Source organism: Pyxicephalus adspersus, chromosome 1 (genome assembly GCF_032062135.1).
Source record: "Pyxicephalus adspersus chromosome 1, UCB_Pads_2.0, whole genome shotgun sequence".
Classification (NCBI taxonomy): domain Eukaryota; kingdom Metazoa; phylum Chordata; class Amphibia; order Anura; family Pyxicephalidae; genus Pyxicephalus; species Pyxicephalus adspersus.
In genome coordinates this window covers 60,579,893-60,595,308 of record NC_092858.1, presented here as the reverse complement: position 1 = coordinate 60,595,308, position 15,416 = coordinate 60,579,893, and the positions used below count along the sequence as shown (strand labels likewise).

At 38.1% G+C, this 15,416-nt stretch overlaps 1 protein-coding gene across 9 annotated transcripts in view; it reads left to right on the top strand.

Moving 5' to 3' along the window:
- The window catches only part of DOCK9 (dedicator of cytokinesis 9), a 132,742-nt gene that overhangs the window by 16,787 nt on the left and 100,539 nt on the right, over positions 1 to 15,416 (top strand). For 3 of the 9 annotated variants that reach the window (XM_072411427.1, XM_072411407.1, XM_072411369.1), the window contains exon 1: positions 7,723 to 8,233. The exons of 4 other annotated variants lie outside the window; for them this stretch is intronic. In XM_072411427.1, the coding sequence (XP_072267528.1) occupies positions 8,075 to 8,233 (159 nt within the window). In that variant the 5' untranslated portion in view covers positions 7,723 to 8,074. Of the gene's footprint in view, positions 1 to 7,721; positions 8,234 to 15,416 lie in introns of those variants that run through there. 2 more of the 9 variants (XM_072411417.1, XM_072411387.1) reach the window with 2 other exon arrangements.

The window sequence follows — 15,416 nt, the reverse complement described above, 5'->3', positions numbered from 1 at the left end:
TCCGTGGATCCGGCAGGTCGGTCGTCCGGACGATGGACGACACCGACTGTACACACGGAAGATTTTCGCCCGATAATTGGCCGATGCCGATTATCGGGCGATAAAAATCTGCCGTGTGTACGTAGCTTTAATCAGTAGGGCAGGAAATCGGATTTCTGGCTTTATTTCGATAAGGTACAGAAAGGGAGTTATGTTTAACATGGTATTTAGTTTTTTCTAAATTGAATCATAGGGACTTTAGGCTGTAAATGATGCTGAGCATGTTGTCTTGCTCATTGCATTTTGACGTTTTCTACTAGAAAAAAAAATGAACAGCTGATTGTTCTGGCCAACGCAACCTCCTCTTCACAGATGTCATAAATACCCCCTTTATCTCTCAGACATGAGCGTTATTGTTTAAAAAAAAAAACTAATTCATCAATTTGGAAGTAGGCAAGAAAGCATTTTACTGAATTTGCAGGTACTAACAAAGAAATGTGGCAGCTGCTTAAATGTTTGCTTTCATTTACCCTTGCTACAAATTAGATAAAACCTGGTCTTGTAGAAAGAAAATGACCCCAATTCCAATTATCTTTCCAATTTGAAAATGAACAGTTGTAGTTTTGGTAACAAAAAACAAAACAAAACAGTTCATCAGTGTAAGTAGTTTTACATTTAAAAAGATGTGCATTTTTCCAATGCAATAGGTATTGTAGTCAAAAATTAGGTATCCTTCAATGTGTAGATTTTCAGTTAACTAAAAAAAAGAGTTTCTCTGATTGGATGATTTGTGTACCCAGCAAATCTCACAGGCAGGTAATGCCATCCAGCTGCATTGGCAGGTTACCTTCTCCTTTCCCAGCAGTGCACCAGCAAGCAATTGCAGACCAATGCATTTGGCAAAGCAGCTTGATGAAATAAAGAAGCCATAGTTTATGTATGTAGATTCAGAAATAAAAATTGTAGGTTTAAACACTAAAGCTGCGTACACACGGCAGATTTTTATCGCCCGATAATCGGCATCGGCCAGATATCGGGCGAAAATCTGCCGTGTGTACAGTCGGTGTCGTCCATCGTCCGAACGACCGTCCTGGCGGATCCACGGACGATGGACGACAACCGATCCTAATGAAAGCGCTCTCCATGGAGCATGAACGGTGATGTATGTACAGCACCGTTCATGCATCGTGCAGTCCTTTGTCGTTGGAAAGGATTGTGAAAGATCCTTTCCAACGACAAAAATTGCACGTATGTACGCGGCTTAAGGCTACATACACAATTTTCATGATATTTTTCAAAGACAAAAGACTGAAAGATGTGTGAACAAGCCCTGTACATACACACTGTTCGGCTCTATGGAGAGGGTAGAATGACTGTGAGGCACCCCCAGCGCTCTCCTCTCCCCTTCACATGTATTATGGTTGTTTGTAGATCTGCCAGGACAGATCCATGAACGGCGTCAGACGGCCGCTGTACACGCGTCAGATTATCGTCCGATACTAACCCTGAAATGATAATCGGACAATCATCTAACATGTGTACATAGCCTTAGACAGATCATAAACAATGGTTCCCTTCACTGACTCCTAAACAGTTTATGTACTAGCTTTGTACTGGAGAATAATGTGGTTTAGGTAATTATCTGAAACATAAATGTTTTGAAATAAGTAACTGGTGTTTTTCAAATATACCTCTGTTTATTATTTATTTGATTCTGTTATTTATGTATCCTCAGTCTCCTGAATACCAATCATAAACAAGCATTTATTTTGATTTATTTTATATTAAAACAACTAGGCAGTTTTGTTATTTTTAATTTTAGGCAAATGTAATTTAATAAATACTGTCTTCTAACACATGTTTATATTAAGTACTTCACATTGGCATTTTGCTATACAGAGTATTATAAAAAAGCAGAAATTCAGATTTATGGAGCAGTGCGCATTTGCATTTATTGCTAATTTTGCCATACATGGTTTTGTTTTATTTCCTGCTAGGTAAAGCCAGGGTTCTTCTCAGACCCTTTTAGCCAAGCACACCATCCATCAATTTTCAGTAAATACCTGACTGTTTTTGGGCAGTTTCTGAAAAGTTGGATCACAATACAGCACAGTTAAGAAGGAGGAGGAATAGTATGTCTACAACTGGTTTCTGTTATCTTTTGTGTTTTTTTTTTTTTTGAGTCATTGACCTGAAGCAGTGTGTTAGATTTCTGACTTTTGGTTCCATGCTTGACTGAGTCTTTGACACTTGTCCTTGAGATCAAAGTTAGCCATTCACAAGAGCTCCTAAAAAGTTGTCGGCAGACCAAATATTTTGTGTTTTCACAGGTATGTTTTAGTCAGTTCCTTTACATGGATAATACAGCAGGCCATGGTGTTTAACTGCTCTTCTCTTTCTCTGTTTGTTCACTAATGAAGTAGTTTAAAATTTAAAACAAAAGATCCTTATTCATATGCTCTTTGCTGGCTTTTCTTTTTCTGTACGGACCCCATGTCATTATGTCACCTGTGGTTTGAGATCGGAATGCAATTCAATCAGTAGTGGTTTGGGTTTTCCCACACAATTCACCGGCAATTCCCACACATCCATTCTATGATTATATCAGCAGGACCCCATATATCTAAATAATCCCCTCCCCAAAATGATAATCTTTAGAAATCTTTAGATTTTTTTTATAGGGCCAACATTTTACACCGCGCTGTACAAAAAAATAGGGTTGCATTTGATGGACACATACAAACAATGACACAGGAGGAGGAGAGGAACCTACCCTAAAGAACTTACAATCCATTGGAGACTAGTTTCGAAAGTGAACATGACTCGATGAAAACAGGCAAAGGAATATGTTTGGCTTTATATAAACTAATTATTATAGGAGATCTCATTAAACAAGCCAGTTATCTCATTTTCAAATGAATTTTATAAATAGTTCTCTGTGTCCCCGTGACCTCATTATCTGTGATTGACTACATTTATGTGCATGAAATCTTTTATTATGTCGTTTTCTTGTGCAGCAGTTTTGCCTTTCTGTCTCTTTAGCTGCGGAAATATTGGGCAGGAAATCTTAAGCTCTGTTTGGGTATTCCCATTGTGAGTGTAAGCTTTTGTTAATTCAGACATAGAGTCTTCCTAGAAGGAAGTAAGTTACTAAAGCCTGACACCTCTCAATTTGTAGAGTATAGTACTTTGGAATAAATGTGTATTGTGTCAGTGTTATTACTACCTCAAGCTTTAGAACCCACTGTGACTCATTTTGTAACTATTGTTTATATGACCTCTCTATTGCCGTTATCACATTTCCCCCTAATGAAAAACTGCGGAAAATGACTCTGACTTCAGCTTCCTGATTTTCAGAAATACAGAGGCTGTGCATGTTGAAGTTAGGATGGCTTATTGGTCCCTGCATTATGCTAATGTATGCTGAGGATATTCTCATGTTCCCTAAAATCACTCTTTGCATATAAGTTCGCAGTATCCAAGTGAGCACTGCAACATGGTACTTTCAAGGTGCTAGTGGTACTTGCAGGTTCTTTCTTAGTTCTTTCTTAGTTCCTAGACACTGTGCTGGTTCTGGTGTATCTAGGTTTGGGTGGGTTTGTACTTTTTTCTTTATTTTACATGGTATGGTGTTTACATGTGTGTATGTGTATATAAAAAACATCTTTTAGATCCTTAATATCACATTTTAAACTTTGCTGAATCTATTTGAACACACACTGTACATGATTATCTGCTACCCAGCCAGATGACAACTGTGCTCAACACAAAGAGCTGGGTACCACATCCATACTCAACCTACTCTATTCTGTTTTTGAATAGAGAAAGAACCATTGAAATCCTTACCACATGACACTTAAGCAGCTCCACGGATCAGATTCTTACATTTCTGCCTCCAATAGAACATAAGACCTGAAGGTTTAGGCACTGCTAGTTCCCACCTTCTGATTGTCCCCCTCCAGCCTGTCAGACTCACTATTTAGCTGTGTTGCCTGAATAAAACATTCATACCATAGTTTGTGTGCTGGTTCCTGTACTCCCTTCCATCTAGTTACCAAATTTGGCCTGAGCTTTGCCTATACTTTTTCACTGCCTGTCCTGACCTTTTGGCATGTCCCATTTTTCAGAAGTCTGTGTACATTGTTTCATGGTTGTACTCCTGCTCAGCTACCATCAGCACAAGTATGCCTGAGGGGACCCCAACCTGAAATACCCTCCAGGAGAGTTTACTATTCCTTGTTGCATGCCCTGGTAGAGATCCGGTGTCTTAGACTTTGTGCCTTGGTTCTTTTAGGGCTCACACGTTTCATATTAGGGACACCAACTGCCCAAAGATCTCACTTTGTATAGATTTTCTCTGCTTACAGTTGTCCCCCCATGACTAAAAAAAAATCTTAGCTATACATGCATGTTGCCAGTATCATGCTGGAACGAGATGTATGCATTCTAGCTGGTTAGATGTATTAGTAGTCATGTAAACTACTCTTTAGCACAATGTTATGTCTAGGCACATTATTTCTTAGGACCATTTCAGACCAGTGATTGACCTCGGTGCCATGCTGTATGCTCCTTCGTGGTCTATAGGTGTATAGGAAGTGGTTGGGAATATTTTGTGTGTAAGACTGGTGGATCATGCTACAGGACCCAAAAGTGACAAGATGCTTTTAGTCTGGCAGTTTCTTTTCCACCTTTGTTTCTGCTGCTTGCTTTGTACCCTGGAGCAGCTTGCCACACGGTTTTCCATTAAAAGTTTCCTAATGAAGTGATGTTTTCTCTAGCTCAGTACAATCAGTAGATATATGTAGTTAGATGTAGCACAACATGGTCTGTCAGATATTTTCCACTAGATGGCGATAGTTTCTCACTTCATGTATACGTGGTATTCCATCCCTAGGCCTGAACTTTTCATTATAATTAGAACCAATAGAATTTATATTTTATAGAGAAGCATTATATATTATCTTTACATAATAATATCTGAAGAGCTGCATTACCCCTTTCCTTTTGTTAAGGTTACTTGGGCACAAAACACATTCAGGTTGTTTGATCTGTGTTTATAACTTAATACCTTAGGCAGCTTTATCAAACACTTATAGGTTTTAATTTCCAAGTTCGTCCAGGACAGAAATCTATTGTTTATTGGTATGACAGGAAATCCAATGATGAGTCCCAAGTTGTAAGGTAAAGCCCTGACCTTCTCTTCAGATTTTCTGAGACCAAACTAAGTAGCATATGTTTTTTTCTATTTTAAATATATGTTGTAAATAGAGAATCCAGTGGCAAAAAGAAGGAACACCCTTTTAATTGTTGTGAAATTGCTGAATTGCATATCTACAGCTTTGGCTATATTGCTGGTCCATATACAAAACAGTATGTTTTTTTTTTTTTTTTTTTTTTTTCAGTCCTTGAGATCCAGTCCAGTGATTTTGTTTAGGCTTCAATATGTCATCAGTCTGCTGCAGACAAGAAGAATAATTTCTTTAGGCCCATTTCACACCTGTAAAAGCTGTAAAATAATTAGACTATTGTTATGCGCCCATGAGCAACAAACTGCCCTGAAGGTTAACATGTTTGCATGTGTTGCCATCAGGAACTGTGTTGCTATCTGCTGCAACCACAGCCGAGTGCACAAAATGGTTCCCAACCACTCCAATTTGGTTAAATGGGACCGCAGTAGAACGCTGCAGTCAGCTGCAGGTCTGAAGTGGCCCTCAATCTTCTTTTTCCCCAGTAATTAGACTTCAACATTGTATGTGTGTTTTTTTAAAAAGACACAAAGGGCCTGATTTATTTAGGTTCTCCAAGACTGGAGAGGATACACGTTCCTCTGTGAAGCTGGGTGATTCAGCAAACAGGTTTGCTGGATCACCCAGCTTCACTGATGAAAGTGTATCTTCTCCAGTACTGAAGATCTTCAATAAATCAGGCCCAAAATGAGGGGCTGCATCAAAGACTGATCTGTGCCATACATTTGTGAACACTAATGAAAACTGCATACATTTGCACAACTTTTGTCTCTGATCCACTTCCTAGAAGTAGATTCTGATTCCGGATAATACCTACAAAAAGATACATTTAGGTGGGGAGATATTTGTCCCCATTACATATGCAAAAGTGAATATAGTGAAACATGCAAATCAAACATTCATAAGAAAACAAAACACAATATATTCAGCATGCTTTGCATTCATGAAACAAGGATTCCATCCCCTTTATCTTCAATGCTATGTTATAAAGGGTTTATAATACTTTCCCTTGAGTGTTTTTCTCTGGCTACAATGTAAAATAAAAACGTTAATGACACAAGTTTGGAATATTTTTGTTGTGATGTGATGTTAATACCAGAGGAGAGCATTTGTGCAAACCATTTTAACATAACCTGCTGAAATGCAGCTTTTCCATCTACTATATACTCCTGTAATCAATTTGTTTAACCTAAACATTTGCTGTGCATGGCTCTTCCTCTATATTATGTGATTTTACATTTCTGGTCAGTGTATGTAGGGAATTAATCACTACTAGATGCATTTTGTAATACACAAGAGATAGCTGGTATTGAGGAATTACAATAAAATGTATTCTACCTCAATATTAACTATGGTTTTAAAGTATGTTATATGAGCTCAATGGGCTACACAAAGATAGTTTGTGAAATTGTGGTACACATCATTAGTTTGGCGTGTACCTGGCAGGAATAAGCAGTTATTCACAGGATTATTATCTGAGAGGGAAAGGCTCATTGGCTATTAATGAATGGCAATAGAGGAGCACCATGGTTTAATTCTCATATTGGATGTCTACTTCTCTGCTCGGCCATTATGTACTGACTGAATGCAGCTTTTCCAATGAAAAAGTGTTAGCTGTATTTGGACAGAATTGAAAGAAAAACATACATCAGACTGAAAAAAAGTGTAGGGGGGGTCGTTGGTTAGCCCGATAACATGTTGTGGTGGAAACAAGTTTTAATTGCATCTAGCAAAATTGTATGATGGATATACCTCTACTTTCTTTGACAATAATTTTCCTCTTTATACTAATATTTATTTTTGTATTACAAAAGCAGATCTCTCTTATAGCACTGTAACACTTTCCTACAGAAAAGTGGTACCCAAAGTAGTACCCGGTGTGCAGCTTGTGATGCTTTGGGTTTCCATTCCAGCTGCTTCTGTTCCTTTTCTAAGCCACGACAAGCTGCTTCAGTCTGCCCTATTCCTCCTGGCCTGACAGAATATGGAGGTGCACTCCAGTCCAACACGTTTTTGTCTATACCTAATTGGTAATATTGTCTACCTGCGGAGTAGCTGGATTTACCCAGAAGTTTGCTTTTCACTGGTACTGACACTGAGCTATGCTGGGTATTTCTTGACAATGCTGACATATGAGGAGTGATTTTTGGGCAGATGGAAAGTTCCGGCCTGTCCTCTGCCAGGATGAAAGAAACAGACTTGAAGGAACATTGCTCCTGTCAGTGTGATGCTCCCAAGAGACTTGCTGTCAGAAAACCCTTTCCATAGCAGGCACATCATTCATATGGCCATCCTTTCAGGCATATTGTGTTGCCATGGGGATGATGAGGACTTTATTTTTTCCCTTCCCCTAGCAAGCTGTTTGTCTCTCCCCTGGTAAAATCTATAATGAAGAACTAAGCATCAAATAGTAAATTTGGGTCAGGGAATCCTATGCAAGTGCAGCGTCGCAAGGCTTTCTGGGAGAGAAGCGTATCTGTGAGCCGCTTCCCATCCTCAGTGGCTAGCAGCAGCCGTAAACTGCATCCCTTTTTTTTCTCTCTCCACCTCAGGCATGCCCAAGGCAGTGTTAGGAAGAGCAGGGGGGATTGGTCCTGTGTATTTGGATGCTTTGGCATATTGCATATAATTTATTTTTTTAATTTCATGGTGTGTGATTATTTTTTTTCTCTGCTTCTTCCATCTCTTCATTGTGCTGAGAATAATCAATGCCTGAGAAATCCTCCCTGTGTGTAGAATAGGCATCTGGTGAGAAGGGATGCAGATGAAGGATGTCAGAGTGAGTAAGGAGAAGGCACGCTGCAAATGGAGCCAGAGATGCTAGAAATGTACACTGGAAAAGGCTGGGAATGGGTTGCACTACTAGTGTTATCCTTTTTAAAGGCATTTGCACAGTACTAGAGAGGAACTGTGCTTATATCTGCAAACAGCAAGGAGAAAATAATGCTATCCAGTATACAGTACAGAGCTTGTCAAGAGAAGATTCTGGCTTCACACATTCATCGCTGGTAATTATGGTGTCTTTATTGCTATATAGTTGTGCTTGAATACATTCATTATTAAAATGAAGTGTTCATATGGTGGAATTTTTATAATTCCACATTCTTTGTATAAATGTGTTTTACTCTACATGGTCCTGTTCTTCCTCTTGATTGTGGAGACTTCTGTGTGTAGCATGTCACATAAAGTAGCATATGCTTCTTGGCTTGGATGTGTAGTAAGTAGGGCAAGCAAAGGATTGTGTTATGATTCATTGTATAAATTGTACAATTACTTCAGGTCTGTGTTTGTGTTTATTTTCCTTTCATTTAAAAATGAATGTGTTTAACTGAATAGCTTGAGCAGTATTTGGCACCTGGCATTTTATGAATGACCTTAGTTTTATGTGGGCCCATCTGGCAATACTGGTAAATGTCCTTTAGAGACTGCTCTCACATGTGTACCATAGTCCTGTGGTACTCTGATGCCATAATTTATTGTCCTGGATATCTTCAATGAATGAGTGTGGTGTTCATTCTATGCTAATGCTTTCAATAAATGAAATAAGTGCACAGCTGGGTATGTTAGAATTAGAAGGGATTCCGTACAGGATGATTAAAAGTCCATTCACCTAAAAATGTTTTTAGTATCTGGTCATCAGATATCTACTGGGACTCTTCAGTACTCTGTCAATGTGTGCACAAGAAAGGCAGGGACAAAATGAGAAATCAAGTCCACCGGCATCCATCCATAGCTCACATATTTGGATTTAAGCATGTTGCCTTTTTTTATACATTTTTCAATTGTGTTTCCTTTCACAAATCATGTTTTCAGATTTTATGAGGCAGAGTTTGGCTATTTTCATAAATCAGGAACCATGTGGTTTGTAAGTGAGCTGCTGTATGAAGGCCTGTATATATTTCTTCTAGTAAAAGGTAGCTCACCTTCTAGTTTCCTTGGCCCTGCCTAGCAGAAAGCTCAATTTTGCATCCGAATAACCGCATGCTCTTTCTCAAAATATAGTTCTTGTATTGGTATAGTGAAGCGGAGTAAGTAACACTGTTACTTTAAAAACATTTTAGCATTTTGATTTTAGTGAAAATTCCATTGTCTGGTCATAATATACTATTTCTGTTATGAAAATAATAATGATTAGTGATTAACCAATGTATGCCTCTGGTAGATATAAAACATTTACCACCTATGTTTCCCTGAAAAGGACATTGTATAAATAAAACTAAACTATAACAGAAGCTAGGCTAATTAACATTGTATTGCATGTTCTGTCTAATATGATAGAATTATGTATGAGGTCTGAAAATCAAATTTTTCACTTCTTGGAGGGTTTTTGGTACTGGAACACTTGGCAATACCATGTTATGCTTTTAGCAGGTCTAGCAGTGCCCTCATTATCCAAGAAACATACAGAATTTCCCATTGTATATTATTTGCTGTGTGATGTTGGCAAACAGTAATGAGGGATAAAATAGAAATGATATTTGCTACAACGAGGGGTAAAACTGTAAATGATAAATGTAGGGCAATCCATGATGTGTGGCTGCTTGGTTGGGGTTTGATTAATCTTTTCTGAAGTGTGAAGCACAGAAAATGATAGCAGTCTTCTAGAGGGTTGGGAATATTCTGCTTGAATGTGAGCTTCAGTAGAAATTTGACCTTATACCTTGTGATATGATCACAGATCTGTACCTCTCGGGGGCGCAACATATAGCTGTATACATTGCATGTAGGATGGTGTATTGCTTAGGTTAGTGAAGCCGCTCACTGCAGCTTTGCTGGGTGTTGGCTGATCTGTGTTTAACACATTTCTTTTCCAGGCAGACGGAGTACAGAAAATCCTGAAGCTTTTTACAACCAGAATTCAATCAATTTTTCCACTGTCAAATTTAAAACTGCATCTCATAGTTCTAGTTATTCCTTGATTTATCCTTAAAAGAGAATTGATTTAATTACTGATACGGTACAGCTCACAGTAACAAGCTCCTAATAGGGGATTCCTTGTTTGGAATAAAGTCATTGGCACAATTACAGACCATTAGATTATGCAAACTTAGTAGTGCTTTAATATTTAAAATTGGAGATCTTCATTTTATTATAACTCTGTATTCACTGGAATTAAAACTGTGGATATTTCAAGAATACGAAGAAGATAAAGCAATTTAAATGTTTTTCTAATTTCAAATATATTATATTAAATATACTTACGCATGTTATGTTTGCTTTCCTGTACTCTGTATAATTATCACCTTGCTCTGCTACTGTTGTAGATATAAGTATTCCATACTAGCAGTTAACATGGAAAAAAATGTGGGACATAAACTCGTCATAAGTATCATCACAAGTTGCATCATAAATACACAGTAGAAACAAAGATACTTGAAAACCACTCTTATCAGCACCTTGGTTGTCTTAAATTTGATATACAAGTATATACACATTGTAGTGATAGCATAAGTGCACATGTCCAAATTGTACAATGCTTTGCTCTTGCTTCCCCTGTCTAGAATTGACAGTTGAGGCGCCATCTTCTCTTGCTCGTTCTGATCTACGGTCATCCTGATTATCTGGACTCAATGATGTACCTCCTGCTTAGGTGCGTGCGAGTTCATTCAGTCCCGGCAAATACAAGGGAAGCCAGAATGTGTCGGCTATCCTGTCAACCAATGCTGGTCTGCACTTGTCCAGCTCCATTATTTGACATTTCGAAGCTCTGATCAGGCAGGTAAGAATGCTTTTTGGAGAAGGGACATCACCTGTTCCTTTATGCAATAGAGTTTATATATATATATATATATATATATATATATATATATATATATATATATATATATATATATATATAGATAAATAGATAGAAATGCTAGTGCACCTCAAGAGATTAAAAATAGTCATGAGCGTTTTTAACCACGCATTGCACCAAAGCAGCCCCAACACAGAGTAGGGTTAAACTGAACATCTCCTAGATCCAACTACTATGAGTACTTGGCTTCTTCCACTTACAATGCAGAACTACCTTCCCTGCATTGTGACATCCTGTGACCTCCCTTTTCTGTTGCAGGAGCCAGTTGCACATAAATGGAGCAAATGGGCAGCAGTCTAACTGGATTCAAGAATTAATTTTGGGTGGTATAATCATGACCATCTTTGGTTTACATTTTTATAAGCAAATTACTAAACTTTTGTGTGGGTACATGTAGGTGCCTGTTATGAATTCCTTTGTTGGCTTTATTGTAATGGTTATGAAGGTAGATCTTGTCAATGTATGTGAATAAATCACCCTGACATTATCAATTTAAACTTACTGTAGCCTTAACATGCACCTGTGCCCAGGTTATAGACATTAAACTATTTCCATATTATTATTATTATTATTATAAAGCAATTTACTTTGATACAAGCCCTCATTCACCTCTCTAGGTACTTTTACTGTGAAGGAATTCATTCTCAAAGATCACAACAGACTCTGAACTCCACTTTTCATTCTGTTTCAATACTTTTATTTACATAGTGTAGGCACAGGTTTAGTTTTAAATGATTAGAGTAATGTGCTTGGCGCTCCATGTGAGTCTTTTTAAATGCGTTGTTTTGCATAGAAGCTGGTTTCTGTTATGATAACGTTTAACTCTGTGGCCACAGGAGGGAAAGGAAATACTGACGAGTTACAGAGTTGTTTGTATTGAGAATTGGGTGGTTTCCAAACGTTCTAACACTAAGATACCAGTGGTAATCCGAAAACAATACATACCTTTGTAATGAACCTTTATGCTGCCATTCGGCAAAGTGAAAGGAAAGGTTCCTGAATGCATACATAAAACACTGAACTCAGTAGCACAGAGTATAAGATTGCCTCTGTTTTAGATTATTTTATATAGTCATGTAAATAATTTGAGTGGGTGTACAGAGAGAAACTTTGGAGTGGATCCAGTGGGTTTGAATTATATTTTCCCTTTTACTTTAATGATTTTACATGTGTGTCGCACACCCGTATAACATGTGCAGTCCTTAGAATGTGCAGATGCTTTGTCGAGTAGTTATGAGTTTTTTGGGAGTTGTTATAAAAGCCTAGGCTAATCTGTTTTGTATGAGAGATTTGTGTGTTACATTTTCACATACAGCATGCATCTACTGAAAAGGCTTTCAGGTGCTCAGGTTAAATGATCTTTTATAGACCTTGAATGTGTGTATGAAATTTTGTGTGTTCCCAGTGGTGTTCCTGTGTGATTTTCTTAGTTATATGTCAGACTGTTACACCCAAGGATGAATGGCTAAGAATCCTGAAATCATACTTCTCCACATTGCCTCATTGCTGTAATCTTCTGGTTTGAATTCCCCCTTTCTTGACTGTTCTGCTTTTACAATTCTCACATTCAGGGATATTAGGACAAAAGAAGAAAGATGCCTGTATATGTGAGATTACAGTATGAAATGCTGGGCTCTGTGCTCCGTGCAGAATCTATAGATGGCTAACATTTTTCACATTTGGGGACTTCTTCTGCTTTGAGGGAAGCTCCAGCCCCACAGGCTGCTAACAATGGGAGGAATATTTTCATTGGGAGATTTACACAGCTGCCTCTTGTAGTTCATATCCCTATGGGTTACCACTGTACAATAGACCCATTGTTAGGATTTAGTTTCCTTGTAAACCCTGAGAAAAGATTTATGGATCATGTTAACTGTATTTTTTTAGTGCAGAACAAATACTCTGTAACCATCCCTGTGCACTATTTGTCCAATGTGATTTTCATTATGATCCTTATCTGTGATCAAAACTAGTGAAGAGTTTCTGCTTATTTAAAAGGCCTTTCTAACATTATTGGTACTTCAGTTTTTATTAGATGATGGAATGTTAAATCTCCTGACAGTTTGTATATTAAAGCTTCTGCTGATAAGATAATTTTGCTTAAGTTTCTGGGTCTGTACACCTGCTGGGACTATTATGAGAGGCCAGTGCTCCATATTTACCATTTAGGATATTTTATATTATGGAGAATGTAACAGGAGATGATGAAACATAACACAGGGACAGTGATCCTTGTAACTCTCTGTATTTGAGGAACATAATCAACAACTATGTAGATGTTGGGGTATCCAAGATCTAAAAGCCACCAGACTTCCCTGTAGAACTAAAATAACACTTTTAGTAGTACTTCAATTAAAAAAAAGTTCCAAAAATGCTAATTGTGGGTCTGTGTCCTTCTGTTGGACTTTCAGACCTTGAATTATCATGCAGCAAATGAGTCAGATATTGCACAAAATCCCTTAACTTTTTTAGGAAGTAATTGTTCCAATTCAGGGAAATGTATTGCATCACTATGACAGACGGGAGAATAACATTTTCAGGAAATGCCATTGATGGCAGCTTCCATATTTCTCTCCCCCAGGTTTCTTTTCATGTAGCTTTCCTTGGAGCACTTGCCAGAATAAAGGACAAAGTCTCAAAGTGCAATTGTTTTATTCTTCTGTTCCAAGTATTTTCCTGTCAGTCCTGCAAGTGGTGTTTCTGTGGCCTCAGTTTTTCCTGAATTTGTATTGTCTGCCCCTCTACCCTCAGTTTCTTCTGCCTTGGGTTTGGTTGTGATATCACTCCGCTCCCTGATCAGTCCAATGCAAACAAATGAATATCATTGACAGGTCTATTACAGTCCAGACAAAAAGACTATCAAGGCTGGTATAAGTGGTCATGTGACCACACATAATATACTAAAATAAAAGGATTGTATTTTTTTTTATTCATGAGTGCTCTGTTCAGCACAGTAAGGCAGATCTTGCATAGTATGTTGCAGATCATGATGCCTTAGTTGTTAGGATGTGAGAAGAAAAGCCATTTGCGTTAAATAGAGTTAACATTTTTTTTTTTTAACAAGGATATTATTATAGCTAGCACCACATTATTGCATAGTCTGGCCATCTCAAACACCTAGATGTAATTCCTGATAACACTGTGTATATCTGTCATTTGCAACCCTTATTTAATGTACAGCGCTGCATATTATGTTGGTGCTATATGAATCCTGTTTAATATCAATAACCAAAACATGCTTATTGCATTAAATGTTTTACTTACACCTTAACATTTCTTGAAACCAAACTGGCAACATAATAAAAGCTAAAAGCCAAACTCCGAAAAAGAAACCTTTACCATTGGAACACGACAGATTACTGGCGCTCCTTAAAAGCCAAATGTTCACTGTGTTGACACATAAATTACCCTTTTCAAATACAGATGACATAGCCACATTAGAAGCACAAGTGTAGCTATTTGTTTATAAGGATGACAGGAATCTTTGAGGGGAATGAAAAAAGCTGATAAAATATTTTCTTTAAGAGGCTTATAACATATGACCACTAATTTTCTTAAGAAGAAGAAAGCAGCTGAGACACTTGCTAAGATGAATAAATGTATTATACCTAATGTAGACCTACTCATACTTTACTCGGATGAATCATGGTAAAATAAAGTATTTGCTGAACTGTGTGCTTGTCTCTACACTACTAGTGACCTCTGTCAGCTGGTTCTTCTAGTTTAACCATCTACTCTGTTCTTTGAAGACTAAAGCTACGTACAGACGTCATCGGCCAATTATCGAGCGAAAATCTGCCGTGTGTACAGTCGGTGTCGTCCATCGTCCGGACGACCGACCTGCCGGATCCACGGACGATGGAACGACCGTCCTGGCGGATCCATGGACGATGGACGACGACCGATCCTAATGAAAGGGAAGGGGAGAGCGCACAGCAGGGTGCCGCTCCGTCGCTCTCCCCCTCCCCTCTCCATAGAGCATGAACGGTGCTGTATGTACAGCATCGTTTATGCATCGTGCACTCCCTTGTCGTTGGAAAGGATCGTGAAAGATCCTTTCCAACGACAAAAATTGCAAGTGTGTACGCAGCTTTAGAGAGAGAAATAATACAATGTCTATTGTGTATTTACTTTTATCTGGGGTTCTTATTTCCTGTACTGCTAACAACAATTTACCAAGACAATGTTCTCCACAGAAGTTTTTTCATCCTGGTGGTCAAAAAATGGGAAGGGCAACACGAACCTAGTGCTTTCAATTGATTGTCCTAGGTATCCAATAACCCCTATATGCCCCCCTTTAATCAATGTAGTGTAATCTTTTAGGCTTAGTTTATAATAATGATAAAATTTAAACTGTGGCATTTATCATACCCAACTGCTGAGTGTCTGGGATT